Source organism: Triturus cristatus, unplaced genomic scaffold (assembly GCF_964204655.1).
Source record: "Triturus cristatus unplaced genomic scaffold, aTriCri1.1 SCAFFOLD_194, whole genome shotgun sequence".
NCBI classification, from domain to species: Eukaryota; Metazoa; Chordata; class Amphibia; order Caudata; family Salamandridae; genus Triturus; species Triturus cristatus.
In genome coordinates this window covers 677,477-700,117 of record NW_028188007.1, presented here as the reverse complement: position 1 = coordinate 700,117, position 22,641 = coordinate 677,477, and the positions used below count along the sequence as shown (strand labels likewise).

At 46.4% G+C, this 22,641-nt stretch overlaps 1 protein-coding gene across 1 annotated transcript in view; it reads right to left on the bottom strand.

Annotated features, from left to right (window-relative positions):
• Nucleotides 1–22,641, bottom strand: part of LOC146770423 (voltage-dependent L-type calcium channel subunit beta-1-like) — a 301,827-nt gene that overhangs the window by 101,756 nt on the left and 177,430 nt on the right. Inside the window, exon 5 of the mRNA XM_085640460.1 lies at nt 9,355–9,506. Within this exon, the coding sequence (XP_085496586.1) occupies nt 9,355–9,506 (152 nt within the window). The remainder of the gene's footprint in view (nt 1–9,354; nt 9,507–22,641) is intronic.

The following is a 22,641-nucleotide window of genomic DNA, read 5'->3' as shown; positions in this document are numbered from 1 at the left end:
ATTATGAAACCTTTTTTTTTAATTTATTTCAATGCACATGTCCAAGCTGTTTTTTCAGACCACCACCATGTGTATTCTCGGTGACTGCCTACACTCCAGCAAGGGCAACCAGCCTTAGTGATGCTGAATGTATTTGCATTACAGACTGAAACCTGAAAACCCCACTCGCTTGTAAATACTGTGCATGACTATACATGGCAAGCACATGGGTGTGTGCTAAGACTCTGCTTCTTCCCCCAAAAATTCGCTCCCCCTTTCCATCTAATGCAACTGTGAAATCACCAGAGCAAGACGCAATAAATCTCTGCCTATAATTCCTCTCTGCACACAGAGTCATGTTTTCACATTAGTCCCAAAACGAAATTTCTTTGCCAATTTGAAAGCACACTTACTGCTCTTTTTTTTTCCGGGCCAAGTGAAAAACACTTTTACAGACTGACACATTATGAAACCTTTTTTTTTAATTTATTTAAATGCACATGTCCAAGCTGTTTTTTCAGACCACCACCATGTGTATTCTCGGTGACTGCCTACACTCCAGCAAGGGCAACCAGCCTTAGTGATGCTGAATGTATTTGCATTACAGACTGAAACCTGAAAACCCCACTCGCTTGTAAATACTGTGCATGACTATACATGGCAAGCACATGGGTGTGTGCTAAGACTCTGCTTCTTCCCCCAAAAATTCGCTCCCCCTTTCCATCTAATGCAACCAGCCTTAGTGATGCTGAATGTATTTGCATTACAGACTGAAACCTGAAAACCCCACTCGCTTGTAAATACTGTGCATGACTATACATGGCAAGCACATGGGTGTGTGCTAAGACTCTGCTTCTTCCCCCAAAAATTCGCTCCCCCTTTCCATCTAATGCAACTGTGAAATCACCAGAGCAAGACGCAATAAATCTCTGCCTATAATTCCTCTATGCACACAGAGTCATGTTTTCACATTAGTCACAAAACGAAATTTCTTTGCCAATTTGAAAGCACACTTACTGCTCTTTTTTTTTTCGGGGCAAGTGAAAATCACTTTTTACAATTGGAAATCACTTTTACAGACTGACACATTATGAAACCTTTTTTTTTTATTTATTTCAATGCACATGTCCAAGCTGTTTTTTCAGACCACCACCATGTGTATTCTCGGTGACTGCCTACACTCCAGCAAGGGCAACCAGCCTTAGTGATGCTGAATGTATTTGCATTACAGACTGAAACCTGAAAACCCCACTCGCTTGTAAATACTGTGCATGACTATACATGGCAAGCACATGGGTGTGTGCTAAGACTCTGCTTCTTCCCCCAAAAATTCGCTCCCCCTTTCCATCTAATGCAACTGTGAAATCACCAGAGCAAGACGCAATAAATCTCTGCCTATAATTCCTCTCTGCACACAGAGTCATGTTTTCACATTAGTCCCAAAACGAAATTTCTTTGCCAATTTGAAAGCACACTTACTGCTCTTTTTTTTTTCCGGGCCAAGTGAAAATCACTTTTACAGACTGACACATTATGAAACCTTTTTTTTTAATTTATTTAAATGCACATGTCCAAACTGTTTTTTCAGACCACCACCATGTGTATTCTCGGTGACTGCCTACACTCCAGCAAGGGCAACCAGCCTTAGTGATGCTGAATGTATTTGCATTACAGACTGAAACCTGAAAACCCCACTCGCTTGTAAATACTGTGCATGACTATACATGGCAAACACATGGGTGTGTGCTAAGACTCTGCTTCTTCCCCCAAAAATTCGCTCCCCCTTTCCATCTAATGCAACCAGCCTTAGTGATGCTGAATGTATTTGCATTACAGACTGAAACCTGAAAACCCCACTCGCTTGTAAATACTGTGCATGACTATACATGGCAAGCACATGGGTGTGTGCTAAGACTCTGCTTCTTCCCCCAAAAATTCGCTCCCCCTTTCCATCTAATGCAACTGTGAAATCACCAGAGCAAGACGCAATAAATCTCTGCCTATAATTCCTCTATGCACACAGAGTCATGTTTTCACATTAGTCCCAAAACGAAATTTCTTTTCCAATTTGAAAGCACACTTACTGCTCTTTTTTTTTTCGGCGCAAGTGAAAATCACTTTTTACAATTGGAAATCACTTTTACAGACTGACACATTATGAAACCACTTTTTTTGATTTATTTAAATGCACATGTCCAAGCTGTTTTTTCAGACCACCACCATGTGTATTCTCGGTGACTGCCTACACTCCAGCAAGGGCAACCAGCCTTAGTGATGCTGAATGTATTTGCATTACAGACTGAAACCTGAAAACCCCACTCGCTTGTAAATACTGTGCATGACTATACATGGCAAGCACATGGGTGTGTGCTAAGACTCTGCTTCTTCCCCCAAAAATTCGCTCCCCCTTTCCATCTAATGCAACTGTGAAATCACCAGAGCAAGACGCAATAAATCTCTGCCTATAATTCCTCTCTGCACACAGAGTCATGTTTTCACATTAGTCCCAAAACGAAATTTCTTTGCCAATTTGAAAGCACACTTACTGCTCTTTTTTTTTCCGGGCCAAGTGAAAATCACTTTTACAGACTGACACATTATGAAACCTATTTTTTTAATTTATTTAAATGCACATGTCCAAACTGTTTTTTCAGACCACCACCATGTGTATTCTCGTTGACTGCCTACACTCCAGCAAGGGCAACCAGCCTTAGTGATGCTGAATTTATTTGCATTACAGACTGAAACCTGAAAACCCCACTCGCTTGTAAATACTGTGCATGACTATACATGGCAAGCACATGGGTGTGTGCTAAGACTCTGCTTCTTCCCCCAAAAATTCGCTCCCCCTTTCCATCTAATGCAACTGTGAAATCACCAGAGCAAGACGCAATAAATCTCTGCCTATTATTCCTCTATGCACACAGAGTCATGTTTTCACATTAGTCACAAAACGAAATTTCTTTGCCAATTTGAAAGCACACTTACTGCTCTTTTTTTTTTCGGGGCAAGTGAAAATCACTTTTTACAATTGGAAATCACTTTTACAGACTGACACATTTTGAAACCTTTTTTTTTTATTTATTTCAATGCACATGTCCAAGCTGTTTTTTCAGACCACCACCATGTGTATTCTCGGTGACTGCCTACACTCCAGCAAGGGCAACCAGCCTTAGTGATGCTGAATGTATTTGCATTACAGACTGAAACCTGAAAACCCCACTCGCTTGTAAATACTGTGCATGACTATACATGGCAAGCACATGGGTGTGTGCTAAGACTCTGCTTCTTCCCCCAAAAATTCGCTCCCCCTTTCCATCTAATGCAACTGTGAAATCACCAGAGCAAGACGCAATAAATCTCTGCCTATAATTCCTCTATGCACACAGAGTCATGTTTTCACATTAGTCCCAAAACGAAATTTCTTTGCCAATTTGAAAGCACACTTACTGCTCTTTTTTTTTTCGGGGCAAGTGTAAATCACTTTTACAGACTGACACATTATGAAACCACCATGTGTAACTACAACAAAAACAATTCCCATTTCTATTATTCATTTCTTAAGTTACCACATACATCCCCTCTCAAACTGTAAACTCACCTTTAAAATTAGTTAGTTGTGAAAGAAATGTGACACTCAAACAGCAGATTATCAGAGCCAGGATCTCTGTTGTGTTCACCTCTCTCCTCTCAGCAGAACCAGATAATGGCAAACTTTCCCTCTTTTTTTCCACACATATACTTGTAAGTTTCAAATCTCAGTGCTTCCCCCTTTTTTTCAAATGTAATCACACATTTCTATTGGTTGAAAACCAACCCTTTTCCAAAAGTACCCTTCCCCCAACTTGACTTCTGCCTAGTACCCTTCCCCCAACTTGACTTCTGCCTGCTACCATAGCAACAGCTCATGGAACACTGCTGTGTGGAGTTAGGTCAGAAGTTCGCCACACAATGTTTCAATTCCACAGAGCAAGAGTGCTTGACTTTTCAAACCTTACAGCAAATCCATAGTACTGTTCTTTGGTTACACATTTTTTTGTACCAATACAAAACATGCTTCTATTAATTTACACATACAGCCTAGTTTTTTTTCTAGAATGGTATGAAACAGCCAATCAGTTCTTTTTGTTTTGTTAAAAATATGTATGCCTCCATTTCCAAACTGTCTTTCTTTTCATATTGCCATTCTACTGAAAGACACCTCCTGAGTGCATCCAGTTCTCCTTTGAAGATGTTCACAGTGTGGATTGTAGGGCACAGCTATGTCTTCTGGAGTGAAAAGTTTGCAGAGAAAACAGGTATGGTGAGAGACCTTGCTTTGCCAAATGTAGACATTAAATGGATTGGTCAGAGAGGGTTAAAGTGGCACCAATTGATGCCATTGGTGAAATCCTTCATTCAAATCCAACACCCTGACCTCATAATAGTGCACTGTGGTGGCAATGACCTAGGCACTTTGACTGGGGTAGGTCTGGAAATGCTTATGAAGGACACCTTTGCACAACTGTTTACACTTTTCCCTAAAACTGCCTTTGTGTTTTCCAACATATGCCAAAGGCAAAAATGGAACTGGTCCAATCATTTCTGTCCGCAGATTGACAAAGCAAGAAAGCACGTCAACAAATCTGTTTCTGCTTTCCTCCGTGACTATGGTATGGGTGCCATTTACCACAACAACTTGCGTTATGACATGCAAGACATTTATAGAGGAGATGGTGTGCACTTCAATGATGAAGGGAACAGAGTCTTCCTCTTGAACCTTAGACTCTGCATCGGTACTTACTTGTAGGTACCACTAAAAAAATGACTTCATAAACACAACAGCTCTTTTTAGAGCTCCCTAATTTCTAAACTCTTAATTCGTCATTTCATTTATTCATTTTTATTTTTTTTAACCGTACGCTTACCGTAAGCTTACCGTACGCGTACCCCGTGATTTTTTAAAAAATCAATAAATGTTTTTTTTGTACTTTTCTGTCCTTCTTTGACCCCCTTACAAATGTTAGGGGGTCTGTAACTCTCCTCCTTGCCCCCTTTTCTTGTTTTCTCTCTTTTTTTTTCAGAGTGAAACACAGAAAATGGCGACCGCCGCTTCCTGGTTTCGGCCGATTCGAATGTTTACTAAGATCTAAGAGCCAATCAGAATCGCGCTCGCGCACGCCACCGTACGCTTACCGTAAGCGTACGGTAAGCATACCGTAAGCGGGCTCAGATATATATATTGATTTAAAGGCTATTTTCTCAGAATCTACTGAACAGATTTACACCAAACCTACAAAAGGCACTTCCTTGACCTAGGGACTACCTCTCTGCCAAATTTTGAGTAATTCTGTTCAGCCGTTCAGGCTGTAGCTCGTTCTAAAGGTCCTATGGAAAAATGCATGGGAAAAACGCGTTTTGGGACCCCCCTTTTATCTCAGCCCCCGCTTGACGGATCCCCCCGAGACTTTCAGGGTAGGAGCGGAGCGTAGCGCCCCACCTATTTTGAGAAATTCGCGAGGATTCGTCGACCGGCGCCAAAGTTATTCAAAATAGAATGTTGAGGTTTTCCTATGGAAACGTGGTCCTAACTATAACTACCTACTGGCGACCGCCAGTAGGTAATATATATATATATATATATATATATATATTTTCACTGAAAAGACAAAGGTTACAGGGACATAATAGTTAGGCTTAGATTTCACTCGTACAAAACCAGTAAAATTCAGCAGTTCCAGTTAGCTGAGCTAACTATAACTTGCGCCCCGGCAATGCAATTTATTTTTCTGTGAATTTCTAATGTTTTTTTAATTCTACTTCCTAACTATAAAATCTCTGTTACCTTTGTTTTTTTCAGTGAATTTAGAAGGTTTGTTTAACATGAAGTAAGATGCCCATCGCAATGCACAGTGGGGGTGGGGTTGAACGCAGGGCCTGCCTGGCACTGTGCTACCACCCAAGCTTGCTGCTCCTGCCCCCCTCCTTCTTGCCATACATTGTCCATGTCCCTGCTCCCTCATTACAACCATGTGTGGCTGTTGTTCTGCCACTGCCCTTCCTGCCTGCCCTTTAACAGTTAGCTTGCTGCCCCATCCACCTCCTCCCTACCCTCTGTTGTCAGAGTCCATGCAGTAGCTCCTTCCTCCTGCCGTGCATGGTCCGATGTGCTGCCACTGCCTTCCTTTTAGCTTGATGTCCCTGCCCACTCCTTCTGCCCCCCTTTCCCCAATTCTATGCAGCATCATTGTTCTCCTGCTCAGCCTCTGTGCTTAGCTTGATGTCCCCACTCCTTCCCTCTGCCCTCCGATGTCTGTGTGCATGCCCCTTCTCCCTCCTTTCTGCCCACCATACTCAATGGACCTGCAACCCTCTTATCTACTCCGAGTGTTCTGTTGAGCTGCCAATGACCCTCCCACCTGCCTAGCATGTTCAGATGGTTGTCGACTGTACCTGTCACCTCCACCCTGCCTGTACAATTCCCATGCCCCTATCCCCTCCCACCTGACCTCCATGGTCCATTTTGCTTCCACTCCCTTCTGCCCTCCATGTTCTGTTGTGCTACAACTGCTCCTCCTCTCTGCCCTGCATGGTCTGTGTGAAGCCCCTTCCCCTGCCCTCTTTTCTCTGTGTCAAGCCATACCCCTCCTTTCATTCCTCCATGGTCTTTTGTGCATTCCCTGTCCCCCCATTCTTGCCCACCATGCTGTGGTGCTGCCACTAACCCTGCCGCTTGTCATGGATGGTCTTCTGTGCTGCCACAACCCCTTCCACCTGCCCTGTGTGGTCCGCTTGCTGCCCTGACACCCTCCTGTCTTCCCTTTGTTGTCTCTGTGTATGCCATAATAATCTCATTGTTGCCCTCAATGGTGCTTCCAGTGCCCATCCCACCTACCCTCCATGGTCAGCTTGCTGCTCCTGCCCTGTGTGTTCCATGTGCAGACCCCTATCCCCTCCCTTCTGCCTGGCTTGCTCCGTTGTCGTTTCCCTGCCGCCTCCCTCCTGCCCTTCATGGTACGTTATGCTGCAACTGTCCCTCCGGTCTGTATGCTATAGTCAGCTTACTGCCCTTGCTTTTTTCCCCTCTGCCCTCTGTTGTTTATGTGCATGGCTCTGTGCCCCACCCCATTGCTTTCTATGGTCCGTTTGCTGCACTGCTGTCCCGCTTGTCCTGTGGATATATTGTGCTGAAGCACCCCTTGCGCCTGCCCTGTAAGGTCAATTCGGTGCTGCCCTCTTATCTGAGTCCGTGCCCCTATCGCATTGCTCCTGCCCCCCATGATCCAAGGTACCAAACTTGCCAACATTTTGGACTTGGTAAGAGGGAGATTTTGAAAACAATCCTAGGGAATTGATTTTCCCCATTGACTTACAATGAAAAAGAGTAGATTTTAGGCAGGAGGGAAATAAAATAAAGGCCTGTTGGGCTTAAAAACCATCGGGAGTCTCCCGCCTGCATTGGGTCTGTTGGCATGTATGGTTGTTATGCCACGGACTCTTCCTTCTGCCCTAAATGGTCTTTTATATTGGCACAATCTCTTGCCTGTACTGCAGGGTTGGTTTGTTGCCCCTGCCCCCCTTTTCCCTGCTCTCCATAGTCCGTTGTGCTCCCACTGCCCCGCCCACCTGCACGACGAGGTAATCTTGTTTCCTCTGCACCTTCCTCCGTGAGAGGGTCTTATTCCCATAGAAATTATGGTTAGTGCTCTAAACAACTAAATTGAGGACATATTTTCCGAGTTGTCAAATAGCAACAAAGCACTTTTGAATTGCTATCTTTATGTGTTGTTTTTTATCCAGTTGGTCACTTGATTATATGTTACACTTAAGGGAGAGGATGAGGCGTTACAGGCAGAGCTGCAGACTTTGCAACTGGGGAACCAAGTTCGAGTTTCCGCGTCAGCTCGACATCATGTGATTCTGGGAAAATCACTTAATCTCCCCATGCCCGAAATCAAAAATAAATGTGTCCTTGTGTAATGTAACTGATGCTCATGTAAAGCACTGCTATAACTTTGAGTCAAGTATGTGCTATCTAAAACTGCAACAAAAAAACAAAAAAAAGTGTTTTGCATACTTCTGTCATTGGGCTACAATTGGGTGATATTTGGGCTCTTTTTTGCCTGGTGGTTATCTTGGAAGGCTTATTTGTTAAGAAGCTCCCTAATTTCACCATTTACTGCAGTATCCTCAGTAGAGAATGCTTTCAGTTTTCTACTTTGATTCCAGCAAGATAGCATTCATATGTGCCACCCCTTTAGCTTAAATAATTATTGTTAGCACTCTAGTTGCTCATTAGAACACCGTAGTAAAACCGTGGATCACCATGGAGTTAACTGGCAGTCTACTGCTGGTGTTGAAAGTGCATTTTTCAGTCTGCAAGTGTTGAAAGTGCATGTTTTAGTCTGCATTTCAGAATGTTATAATGAAATAGAAGAGGAAGATATTTGAGAACTCACTTAAAAATGTGTCCACATTTTTCTTTCTTCACCACTAACTATATTTTCTTTGACAAACTGAACCCACTCATTTTGTTCCTTTCTAAACTAAATATTTTAAGAGCTACCCGTTTGACTCAATCAACATGGCTTCAGGTGTGCCATACTTTTGTCATAAGTAACACTGTTAGCACTCAAGTTGTTGTCTAAAACGCTCTGGGAGGTTGCGGTAGAACACAAGGGAATCAACTGTTAGACTTGATTTTCATATGGCTGAGAAAGATAGTGTGAATTTACAGAAAATATGCTCTTATTTTAGCTTCTGGCTCCACCTTCCATAACCTCTATGGGAAAATCATGAGAAAACTGTTTTCTCTCAAACATGATTCTTGAAATCCCATCAGAATGCTTTTCCACAGGGTAAAATCACCTTAGAACACACCACAATTCCTAAAATTAGTATGATACCAGCAAAAGATTATTTATATTGTAACTAAAATCTGCTGTCACCCTTTAAACTTTCTGCTTTTTGTGACCCTCAAAACCTGCCATTCACTACAAAGCTATCAAATATATTGCTCCCAAGATGGCTGCCAACCCTTCCTGATTAAAGGGCTGGCAGCCAATCAAATTTCAGTAGGATTTCAGTAGGATTTTGAACTCCGATATATCTATATTTTTTTAAACCTAAATATCTCTGAAACTACTGAACAGATTTACACGAAATTACAAAAAGGACTCTTTCTGAACCAACATCTAGCTTTCTGCCAAATTTGTGAAATTCCGTGCAGAGGTTCGGGCTGTAGTTGTGTTCCAAAAAATGCAATATAAATATAAGATTGTTTCTATTCTTTCAATATGAACCAACTGCCTCCCAAAATTCTGCATCGACAGATGCAGAATGAGCTTAGTTACCGACTTTGGAACGTGGGTTCCACTCTCCACCACACTTCCTTACCTTGGGTGATGTGATCTTGATGTAGACGATGATGGGGGCCAGCGAGGTCTTGGCTAGCTGTGCTGGGTGGTTAATTGTATCTGCATCAAGGGCCACCAGCTGCAGGGTCCTTGCCAGCTCAAATATCCGCTCTATCTCACTCTGCACCTCGGCTAGGGTGGAAGAAGGGAAAGTTGGGATAAAGACAGGCATCAAGGAGTTAGTTAAACATACATAAAGGTATTAAAATGGTAAGTAATCACTGGTCTTTCCTAACCCATTCCAAGTAATCCATACCAAGTAATCAAATACTTCCATGTCCCAGGGTAGGTGAGGTGATAGGAAAAGAAATGAAGAATGAGGCAATGACTCACTTGAGCACATTCCAGAGACTAATGTATGATGGATTCATTAACCACAGTCTCACATCTTATGCTCTTACAATTCAGTAATACATCTCTGTAGATTTATTGTCTACAGATTTGCACTTACAGATGCACATCCCAGGGATAGCCCCGTGTAGATTCATCTCTGTGTTTACTCACTGTCTATAAATTCACAGCTCAGGGATTCCAAACCCAGAATATACTTCGTTATTTTGCGTAGCTTTAAATCAGAAGTTATTACATTGCTGTAAAAACATAGGGAGTACCCTTACTTTCAGGGTGCCTTCACTTCGCATCTTTAACTATAAGTGTATTTTAACTACATATTTAAAAGTACATATGTGTATGCATTACTTAATTTTTGTAACTAATTTTAACAATAATGTATTTTTCCTAACAGTAAGACTACAAAGTAATGTAATACAAGTATGTAATAATAATTAAATATTATAATAATAAAAATATCACTAATATGTGATTATAACTATTATTTTAAATTACCCCACGATACTCTAACCATGCCTGAACTCTAAAAATCCCATTATCCCAACTCATTCCTGAACCCTAAAAATCCCATTCACCAATAAAAAAAGACAATCCTGAACCCTAAAACATGAAACCTTATACCCAAATACTCCCCCAAAACCTAAAATGCTCCACTGAACCCTAAACTGTTGTACTCCTAAGCCCGCTAAAAATATATATATATATATACACACACACATATATATATACACACACACACACACACACAAATAGAAAGCACGCACTACAAAAATTAAATATCCCGGATCAAGGCAGCTTCGCTGAAATGCATCGGGTTAGCTGATGCCTCCCTTAATGAATTTACTTTATTGAATTTATATATATATATATATATATATATATATATATATATATATATATATATATATATATATATATATATATATATATATATATAAAGCAGTGGTGCGTGCTCAAGTGTAAGACCCCATAGCAATTATAGAAGAAAGCACACACTCCAAAGAATTCTTCTGCAAATTCAATAAATGAATTCATTAAGTGAGGCATCGGCTAGCTATATGTATATATCTTACCCAGTGACGGTCACCACTGGGTAGTTATAGTTACGGCAGCCTTAAAGACTTTGGCACCGTTTGATAAATCATCATGAAACGTTCCAAAAAAGTGCTCTTTTTTACCTAGTGTGCGCATAAAACCTTTTGGGGTGATCCGTAAAGCAGAGTGGGAGAACAGAGGGGGTCCCAAAACACACAATCCCTGTACATTTTCCATAGCACAAAAACTGCCGAACCTAATTACAACAAATTTGGCATCAAGCTAGATGTAGGGCCAGAGATTGTGCTTTTTGTGATTTGGTGGAAATCTGTTCATTATATTTTTAAATTAAGGTTTAAAAATATTTATATATCTGGACGGTTGGCCCTGAGAGAGGCTTGCGTGAGAGCCAATTTAAAAAAGGAGCGTTCTGATAGGTGCAGCAACCCTCCCTTCCCTTTATTTTAAGGGGTGACCCTAGGTCATGGGGTCCCCAGGGCCTGATAAGGCTCAGGGAGGAGGACCGCACCTTTCCTCTCCTTTAATTGAAAAAAGACCCTGGGTGATAGGGTCCCAGGGCCTAATAAGGCTTGAGGAGAGAGGCCACGCAACGCCCTTCCTAAATAAAAAAAAGGCCCTGTGTGAGTGGAGTCCCCAGGATCTAATAAGGCTCAGGGAGGGGGGCCTTATGGCCCCCCTCCCCTTTAAAATGAATAAGGCCATGGGGGAAGGGGTACCCAGGGCCTAATGAGGCTCGGGCATGAGAGGCCACGCGGCCTCCCCTCCAAAATATATCTGGCCCATGGAGAATTAGTCCCCAGGCCCATAATAGATTCTGAGAGGTGGGGCCACGCCACCCCTGTTACCTTTAAAAAAGAAAAAATAGGCTCTCTGGTCCCCAAGCCTAGGCCCTGTGACCAGCCTTATGCCATGCACGGCCAAAACCTGTGTACAGTGTGGGGCTGGTTGCCTTTGGAGGGGTTAGACTTAGACGGTGCAGTGTGTGTGGCTGGCTGCATTCGGGAGGATGGCAGGCTCTGTGTCCAACACCCTATCATACATGACTGTGGGAGCTGCGCAGTTTGGGGTTGGCTGCCTTTATGGGGTCCGCTGCATGCAGGGGTTGGCCGCAGAGCCTGGTTTCAGGCCAGGCTCTGCAGCCAACTTCCCGCAGTGGGTGGCCTTCAGCGGGGGCTTGGGTTTATGTATGGTGATTAAATATTACTTGAATTTTTTGTTTTAAACTAGAAATTCACTAAAAAAAACAAAGTTTAAAGTAACGTTATAGTTAGTTGAAATATTCAGTAACAATGTAATGTTTTAAACTTTAAAAACCACGGAAATTCTCCAGCTATAGTGATCTCAAGTAACTATAACTCGTGCCCTCACCATAAACTGCTAATTACCCCATATATTACATTACTCATGACATGTTCTTTGACTGAAAATTTCACTGAAGCAGTTACAGTGAAATTATTGATGAGAAAACTGCATGGCAGGGTTGCGAGTTATAGTTATCTTCGGGCAAGAGTTATAGTTACTTGAGATAAATAGAACTGGTGAATTTCAGTGGTTTTTAGAGTTTAAAACGTTACGTTGTTACTGAACATTTCACCTAACTATAACATTACTTCAACCTTTGGTTTTTTCAGTCCGCCATCTAAAGTTGGGCTTGGAAGTGTGCACATTATTGTTCTTTGAAGAAGTCTTTCGAGTTACAGTGACTCCTCATCTTGCTTGCAGTGCGCATGGCCATCGACTCTTTGGTTAGATTGAAAGGACAGTATATCACATGTAAATGACCACGTAATAACGTAATGTATAATGTATATAAATACAAGAAACACAAGTCACCCGGAAGGAGGGTGGGCGCATGTGAATCTACAGCATTACATACCACAAACACATGCTTACAGGGCAAGTAACATTCACCATTTGTGGTTGTAGATGTACATGCTTAGCATAGACTAAAAAGCAGTTCACCATGTAAGCGGTGACTAACTTGTCCAACATTTGCTTTTTGTCGTTACATCAGATTGGTCGCACACTGCTACACCTACCAGTCGTGTTCCCCCAATGAAAATGGTCCCTGAAGGTCAGCGTCGGCGGATACACCTATGCTCAAGAGTGCGTGCAAGTATGCGTGGCGTGTGCCATCCCTGGACACGTGTTTCGAGGTAGTTGCCTCTCGTCAGCAGGGAGTAGGAAAATGAGAGTGGGGTTGCTGTGTAAGCTGCTAAAAACATAATCAGGTCTAGTACCTCTCTTAGCGCGCAGGTGCGTAACCATGAGTCCGTCGACTCCACCGGCTCAAGGGAGCCTGAATATAAAGTTACATCAGATTGGTCGCACACTGCTACACCTACCAGTCGTGTTCCCCCAATGAAAATGGTCCCTGAAGGTCAGCGTCGGCGGATACACCTATGCTCAAGAGTGCGTGCAAGTATGCGTGGCGTGTGCCATCCCTGGACACGTGTTTCGAGGTAGTTGCCTCTCGTCAGCAGGGAGTAGGAAAATGAGAGTGGGGTTGCTGTGTAAGCTGCTAAAAACATAATCAGGTCTAGTACCTCTCTTAGCGCGCAGGTGCGTAACCATGAGTCCGTCGACTCCACCGGCTCAAGGGAGCCTGAATATAAAGTTACATCAGATTGGTCGCACACTGCTACACCTACCAGTCGTGTTCCCCCAATGAAAATGGTCCCTGAAGGTCAGCGTCGGCGGATACACCTATGCTCAAGAGTGCGTGCAAGTATGCGTGGCGTGTGCCATCCCTGGACACGTGTTTCGAGGTAGTTGCCTCTCGTCAGCAGGGAGTAGGAAAATGAGAGTGGGGTTGCTGTGTAAGCTGCTAAAAACATAATCAGGTCTAGTACCTCTCTTAGCGCGCAGGTGCGTAACCATGAGTCCGTCGACTCCACCGGCTCAAGGGAGCCTGAATATAAAGTTACATCAGATTGGTCGCACACTGCTACACCTACCAGTCGTGTTCCCCCAATGAAAATGGTCCCTGAAGGTCAGCGTCGGCGGATACACCTATGCTCAAGAGTGCGTGCAAGTATGCGTGGCGTGTGCCATCCCTGGACACGTGTTTCGAGGTAGTTGCCTCTCGTCAGCAGGGAGTAGGAAAATGAGAGTGGGGTTGCTGTGTAAGCTGCTAAAAACATAATCAGGTCTAGTACCTCTCTTAGCGCGCAGGTGCGTAACCATGAGTCCGTCGACTCCACCGGCTCAAGGGAGCCTGAATATAAAGTTACATCAGATTGGTCGCACACTGCTACACCTACCAGTCGTGTTCCCCCAATGAAAATGGTCCCTGAAGGTCAGCGTCGGCGGATACACCTATGCTCAAGAGTGCGTGCAAGTATGCGTGGCGTGTGCCATCCCTGGACACGTGTTTCGAGGTAGTTGCCTCTCGTCAGCAGGGAGTAGGAAAATGAGAGTGGGGTTGCTGTGTAAGCTGCTAAAAACATAATCAGGTCTAGTACCTCTCTTAGCGCGCAGGTGCGTAACCATGAGTCCGTCGACTCCACCGGCTCAAGGGAGCCTCAATATAAAGTTACATCAGATTGGTCGCACACTGCTACACCTACCAGTCGTGTTCCCCCAATGAAAATGGTCCCTGACGGTCAGCGTCGGCGGATACACCTATGCTCAAGAGTGCGTGCAAGTATGCGTGGCGTGTGCCATCCCTGGACACGTGTTTCGAGGTAGTTGCCTCTCGTCAGCAGGGAGTAGGAAAATGAGAGTGGGGTTGCTGTGTAAGCTGCTAAAAACATAATCAGGTCTAGTACCTCTCTTAGCGCGCAGGTGCGTAACCATGAGTCCGTCGACTCCACCGGCTCAAGGGAGCCTGAATATAAAGTTACATCAGATTGGTCGCACACTGCTACACCTACCAGTCGTGTTCCCCCAATGAAAATGGTCCCTGAAGGTCAGCGTCGGCGGATACACCTATGCTCAAGAGTGCGTGCAAGTATGCGTGGCGTGTGCCATCCCTGGACACGTGTTTCGAGGTAGTTGCCTCTCGTCAGCAGGGAGTAGGAAAATGAGAGTGGGGTTGCTGTGTAAGCTGCTAAAAACATAATCAGGTCTAGTACCTCTCTTAGCGCGCAGGTGCGTAACCATGAGTCCGTCGACTCCACCGGCTCAAGGGAGCCTGAATATAAAGTTACATCAGATTGGTAGCACACTGCTACACCTACCAGTCGTGTTCCCCCAATGAAAATGGTCCCTGAAGGTCAGCGTCGGCGGATACACCTATGCTCAAGAGTGCGTGCAAGTATGCGTGGCGTGTGCCATCCCTGGACACGTGTTTCGAGGTAGTTGCCTCTCGTCAGCAGGGAGTAGGAAAATGAGAGTGGGGTTGCTGTGTAAGCTGCTAAAAACATAATCAGGTCTAGTACCTCTCTTAGCGCGCAGGTGCGTAACCATGAGTCCGTCGACTCCACCGGCTCAAGGGAGCCTGAATATAAAGTTACATCAGATTGGTCGCACACTGCTACACCTACCAGTCGTGTTCCCCCAATGAAAATGGTCCCTGAAGGTCAGCGTCGGCGGATACACCTATGCTCAAGAGTGCGTGCAAGTATGCGTGGCGTGTGCCATCCCTGGACACGTGTTTCGAGGTAGTTGCCTCTCGTCAGCAGGGAGTAGGAAAATGAGAGTGGGGTTGCTGTGTAAGCTGCTAAAAACATAATCAGGTCTAGTACCTCTCTTAGCGCGCAGGTGCGTAACCATGAGTCCGTCGACTCCACCGGCTCAAGGGAGCCTGAATATAAAGTTACATAAGATTGGTCGCACACTGCTACACCTACCAGTCGTGTTCCCCCAATGAAAATGGTCCCTGAAGGTCAGCGTCGGCGGATACACCTATGCTCAAGAGTGAGTGCAAGTATGCGTGGCGTGTGCCATCCCTGGACACGTGTTTCGAGGTAGTTGCCTCTCGTCAGCAGGGAGTAGGAAAATGAGAGTGGGGTTGCTGTGTAAGCTGCTAAAAACATAATCAGGTCTAGTACCTCTCTTAGCGCGCAGGTGCGTAACCATGAGTCCGTCGACTCCACCGGCTCAAGGGAGCCTGAATATAAAGTTACATCAGATTGGTCGCACACTGCTACACCTACCAGTCGTGTTCCCCCAATGAAAATGGTCCCTGAAGGTCAGCGTCGGCGGATACACCTATGCTCAAGAGTGCGTGCAAGTATGCGTGGCGTGTGCCATCCCTGGACACGTGTTTCGAGGTAGTTGCCTCTCGTCAGCAGGGAGTAGGAAAATGAGAGTGGGGTTGCTGTGTAAGCTGCTAAAAACATAATCAGGTCTAGTACCTCTCTTAGCGCGCAGGTGCGTAACCATGAGTCCGTCGACTCCACCGGCTCAAGGGAGCCTGAATATAAAGTTACATCAGATTGGTCGCACACTGCTACACCTACCAGTCGTGTTCCCCCAATGAAAATGGTCCCTGAAGGTCAGCGTCGGCGGATACACCTATGCTCAAGAGTGCGTGCAAGTATGCGTGGCGTGTGCCATCCCTGGACACGTGTTTCGAGGTAGTTGCCTCTCGTCAGCAGGGAGTAGGAAAATGAGAGTGGGGTTGCTGTGTAAGCTGCTAAAAACATAATCAGGTCTAGTACCTCTCTTAGCGCGCAGGTGCGTAACCATGAGTCCGTCGACTCCACCGGCTCAAGGGAGCCTGAATATAAAGTTACATCAGATTGGTCGCACACTGCTACACCTACCAGTCGTGTTCCCCCAATGAAAATGGTCCCTGAAGGTCAGCGTCGGCGGATACACCTATGCTCAAGAGTGCGTGCAAGTATGCGTGGCGTGTGCCATCCCTGGACACGTGTTTCGAGGTAGTTGCCTCTCGTCAGCAGGGAGTAGGAAAATGAGAGTGGGGTTGCTGTGTAAGCTGCTAAAAACATAATCAGGTCTAGTACCTCTCTTAGCGCGCAGGTGCGTAACCATGAGTCCGTCGACTCCACCGGCTCAAGGAAGCCTGAATATAAAGTTACATCAGATTGGTCGCACACTGCTACACCTACCAGTCGTGTTCCCCCAATGAAAATGGTCCCTGAAGGTCAGCGTCGGCGGATACACCTCTGCTCAAGAGTGTGTGCAAGTATGCGTGGCGTGTGCCATCCCTGGACACGTGTTTCGAGGTAGTTGCCTCTTGTCAGCAGGGAGTAGGAAAATGAGAGTGGGGTTGCTGTGTAAGCTGCTAAAAACATAATCAGGTCTAGTACCTCTCTTAGCGCGCAGGTGCGTAACCATGAGTCCGTCGACTCCACCGGCTCAAGGGAGCCTGAATATAAAGTTACATCAGATTGGTCGCACACTGCTACACCTACCAGTCGTGTTCCCCCAATGAAAATGGTCCCTGAAGGTCAGCGTCGGCGGATACACCTATGCTCAAGAGTGCGTGCAAGTATGCGTGGCGTGTGCCATCCCTGGACACGTGTTTCGAGGTAGTTGCCTCTCGTCAGCAGGGAGTAGGAAAATGAGAGTGGGGTTGCTGTGTAAGCTGCTAAAAACATAATCAGGTCTAGTACCTCTCTTAGCGCGCAGGTGCGTAACCATGAGTCCGTCGACTCCACCGGCTCAAGGGAGCCTGAATATAAAGTTACATCAGATTGGTCGCACACTGCTACACCTACCAGTCGTGTTCCCCCAATGAAAATGGTCCCTGAAGGTCAGCGTCGGCGGATACACCTATGCTCAAGAGTGCGTGCAAGTATGCGTGGCGTGTGCCATCCCTGGACACGTGTTTCGAGGTAGTTGCCTCTCGTCAGCAGGGAGTAGGAAAATGAGAGTGGGGTTGCTGTGTAAGCTGCTAAAAACATAATCAGGTCTAGTACCTCTCTTAGCGCGCAGGTGCGTAACCATGAGTCCGTCGACTCCACCGGCTCAAGGGAGCCTGAATATAAAGTTACATCAGATTGGTCGCACACTGCTACACCTACCAGTCGTGTTCCCCCAATGAAAATGGTCCCTGAAGGTCAGCGTCGGCGGATACACCTATGCTCAAGAGTGCGTGCAAGTATGCGTGGCGTGTGCCATCCCTGGACACGTGTTTCGAGGTAGTTGCCTCTCGTCAGCAGGGAGTAGGAAAATGAGAGTGGGGTTGCTGTGTAAGCTGCTAAAAACATAATCAGGTCTAGTACCTCTCTTAGCGCGCAGGTGCGTAACCATGAGTCCGTCGACTCCACCGGCTCAAGGGAGCCTGAATATAAAGTTACATCAGATTGGTCGCACACTGCTACACCTACCAGTCGTGTTCCCCCAATGAAAATGGTCCCTGAAGGTCAGCGTCGGCGGATACACCTATGCTCAAGAGTGCGTGCAAGTATGCGTGGCGTGTGCCATCCCTGGACACGTGTTTCGAGGTAGTTGCCTCTCGTCAGCAGGGAGTAGGAAAATGAGAGTGGGGTTGCTGTGTAAGCTGCTAAAAACATAATCAGGTCTAGTACCTCTCTTAGCGCGCAGGTGCGTAACCATGAGTCCGTCGACTCCACCGGCTCAAGGGAGCCTGAATATAAAGTTACATCAGATTGGTCGCACACTGCTACACCTACCAGTCGTGTTCCCCCAATGAAAATGGTCCCTGAAGGTCAGCGTCGGCGGATACACCTATGCTCAAGAGTGCGTGCAAGTATGCGTGGCGTGTGCCATCCCTGGACACGTGTTTCGAGGTAGTTGCCTCTCGTCAGCAGGGAGTAGGAAAATGAGAGTGGGGTTGCTGTGTAAGCTGCTAAAAACATAATCAGGTCTAGTACCTCTCTTAGCACGCAGGTGCGTAACCATGAGTCCGTCGACTCCACCGGCTCAAGGGAGCCTGAATATAAAGTTACATCAGATTGGTCGCACACTGCTACACCTACCAGTCGTGTTCCCCCAATGAAAATGGTCCCTGAAGGTCAGCGTCGGCGGATACACCTATGCTCAAGAGTGCGTGCAAGTATGCGTGGCGTGTGCCATCCCTGGACACGTGTTTCGAGGTAGTTGCCTCTCGTCAGCAGGGAGTAGGAAAATGAGAGTGGGGTTGCTGTGTAAGCTGCTAAAAACATAATCAGGTCTAGTACCTCTCTTAGCGCGCAGGTGCGTAACCATGAGTCCGTCGACTCCACCGGCTCAAGGGAGCCTGAATATAAAGTTACATCAGATTGGTCGCACACTGCTACACCTACCAGTCGTGTTCCCCCAATGAAAATGGTCCCTGAAGGTCAGCGTCGGCGGATACACCTATGCTCAAGAGTGCGTGCAAGTATGCGTGGCGTGTGCCATCCCTGGACACGTGTTTCGAGGTAGTTGCCTCTCGTCAGCAGGGAGTAGGAAAATGAGAGTGGGGTTGCTGTGTAAGCTGCTAAAAACATAATCAGGTCTAGTACCTCTCTTAGCGCGCAGGTGCGTAACCATGAGTCCGTCGACTCCACCGGCTCAAGGGAGCCTGAATATAAAGTTACATCAGATTGGTCGCACACTGCTACACCTACCAGTCGTGTTCCCCCAATGAAAATGGTCCCTGAAGGTCAGCGTCGGCGGATACACCTATGCTCAAGAGTGCGTGCAAGTATGCGTGGCGTGTGCCATCCCTGGACACGTGTTTCGAGGTAGTTGCCTCTCGTCAGCAGGGAGTAGGAAAATGAGAGTGGGGTTGCTGTGTAAGCTGCTAAAAACATAATCAGGTCTAGTACCTCTCTTAGCGCGCAGGTGCGTAACCATGAGTCCGTCGACTCCACCGGCTCAAGGGAGCCTGAATATAAAGTTACATCAGATTGGTCGCACACTGCTACACCTACCAGTCGTGTTCCCCCAATGAAAATGGTCCCTGAAGGTCAGCGTCGGCGGATACACCTATGCTCAAGAGTGCGTGCAAGTATGCGTGGCGTGTGCCATCCCTGGACACGTGTTTCGAGGTAGTTGCCTCTCGTCAGCAGGGAGTAGGAAAATGAGAGTGGGGTTGCTGTGTAAGCTGCTAAAAACATAATCAGGTCTAGTACCTCTCTTAGCGCGCAGGTGCGTAACCATGAGTCCGTCGACTCCACCGGCTCAAGGGAGCCTGAATATAAAGTTACATCAGATTGGTCGCACACTGCTACACCTACCAGTCGTGTTCCCCCAATGAAAATGGTCCCTGAAGGTCAGCGTCGGCGGATACACCTATGCTCAAGAGTGCGTGCAAGTATGCGTGGCGTGTGCCATCCCTGGACACGTGTTTCGAGGTAGTTGCCTCTCGTCAGCAGGGAGTAGGAAAATGAGAGTGGGGTTGCTGTGTAAGCTGCTAAAAACATAATCAGGTCTAGTACCTCTCTTAGCGCGCAGGTGCGTAACCATGAGTCCGTCGACTCCACCGGCTCAAGGGAGCCTGAATATAAAGTTACATCAGATTGGTCGCACACTGCTACACCTACCAGTCGTGTTCCCCCAATGAAAATGGTCCCTGAAGGTCAGCGTCGGCGGATACACCTATGCTCAAGAGTGCGTGCAAGTATGCGTGGCGTGTGCCATCCCTGGACACGTGTTTCGAGGTAGTTGCCTCTCGTCAGCAGGGAGTAGGAAAATGAGAGTGGGGTTGCTGTGTAAGCTGCTAAAAACATAATCAGGTCTAGTACCTCTCTTAGCGCGCAGGTGCGTAACCATGAGTCCGTCGACTCCACCGGCTCAAGGGAGCCTGAATATAAAGTTACATCAGATTGGTCGCACACTGCTACACCTACCAGTCGTGTTCCCCCAATGAAAATGGTCCCTGAAGGTCAGCGTCGGCGGATACACCTATGCTCAAGAGTGCGTGCAAGTATGCGTGGCGTGTGCCATCCCTGGACACGTGTTTCGAGGTAGTTGCCTCTCGTCAGCAGGGAGTAGCCATAACATCTACACAGAAATGTTTTGGAAATGTATGTGGTGTATTACATGTAGCTGCTTTACATATGTCAACTATTGGAATCTTTTCTAGAAATGCCATAGAAGCCCCTTATTTACATGTAGAGTGTGCCTTTGGTGGGATAGGAAGAGGTCTTTTAGCATGTTTGTATACATTTTACAATCTAAAGTGCAATACCGGATTTGGAAATTGCTTTACCTTCATGTGGTTTGGAGAATGCCACAAATGTTGTTGACTTTTCCGGAAGGATTGTGTTCTATCTATAAAGTACATTAGTACTCTTTTAACATCTAATGTGTGTAATGCTCTTTCTGCCACTGAATGTGGTTGAGGAAAAACATACAGGCAATTCTTTGGATTGATCCATGTGAAATTATGTTACTTCCTTAGGTAGAAAGTTAGGATTTGTTCTTAAAACTACTTGGGTGCCGATTACGATCCGGTAAAAAAATTCCCCGTACGACTCGTATCCGGTCTTTTTACCCTACGAATCGTACAAGTGCCGTACAAACTGCCAATTACGATTCGCATGGGAAAAAGTCCATACGAATCGCATTGGGAATTATTCCCCACACGTCCTCGGGTCGGAAAATGTGTCCGACACGTCCACGGACGATTTACCGTACAAATGTGAAAAGTGAAGTCCGACCGCGGAATTACGATCCATCCCGTGCGTCCGATGTTACAACCGTATGGAAAAAACACCGTCCGCACCGAACTCCCATAGCAACCATGGAGACATGTGCCCGCATACGCGCCCAACACTCCCCCCAGCCCTCCTATGTACGAGTCGAATCCCCCCCTCCCGGCCCCCGTATGTACGCGCCGACCCCCCCCAGCCCCGTATGTACGCGCCGACCCCCCCAGCCCCCATACGTTCGAGTCGTACCCCCCCGTGTATGTACACCCGTGTACGTGTCGAACCCCCGTGTATGAACACCCGTGTACGTGTCGAACCCCCGTGTATGTTCACCCGTGTACGTGTCGAACCCACCCGTGTATGTACACCCGTGTACGTGTCGAACCCCCCGTGTATGTACACCCGTGTACGTGTCGAACCCCCCGTGTATGTGCACCCGTGTACGTGTCGAACCCACCCGTGTATGTACACCCGTGTACGTTCGAGTCGTACCCCCACCCGTGTATGTACGGTGCGTACCTCCAGCGCGCGTACACGGGTGGGGGTACGACTCGAACGTACACGGGTGTACATACACGGGGGGTTCGACACGTACACGGGTGTACATACACGGGGGTTCGACACGTACACGGGTGTACATACACGGGGGGTTCGACACGTACACGGGTGTACATACACGGGTGGGGGTACGACTCGAACGTACGGGGGCTGGGGGGGTCGGCGCGTACATACGGGGGCTGGGGGGGGTCGGCGCGTACATACGGGGGCTGGGGGGGGGTACGGCGCGTACCTGGCCACCTACTCTGGTCGTTTCGCGCCATACTTTGCTTTTCCGGCACTTTTTGGGTGCCGTGAAAATATTGCCGTCCGGACTGCTGTCGGTTCGAATCGTAATTCCTGGGTCGTGAAACGCTGCCTGAAAGCGTCCCGACGTCACGTCGCAGCATTCCCGGATCACATTCGTATGTATATTTTCGTCGGTCGGTGTTTTTTACGATTCGTACGGAAATGGTGTTTCCGTGCGAATCGTAATTCCATGTTTGTAAAGTTTTACAACCGGGTACGAGTCGGACGGAGAAAACGCTCCGACCGACGGTTTGTACCCGGTTTTTACCGGATCGTAATCGGCACCCAGGTCTTTCTATACTTGGAAAAATTATTCCTCTAAAGTTACTGCTTAAATTTCTCCTACTCTGAGTGAAGCAATTGCAATTAGAAAAAAGTTTACATGACGAAAATTGTAGTGGACATTTGTGTTATGATTCAAATGGTGGACCCATAACCTTTAGCACAATATTAAAATTGCACATTGGTGTAGGTTGAGCTTTAAGTGGAATAACTCTTTTAAGGCTTTGTAGAAAAGCTTT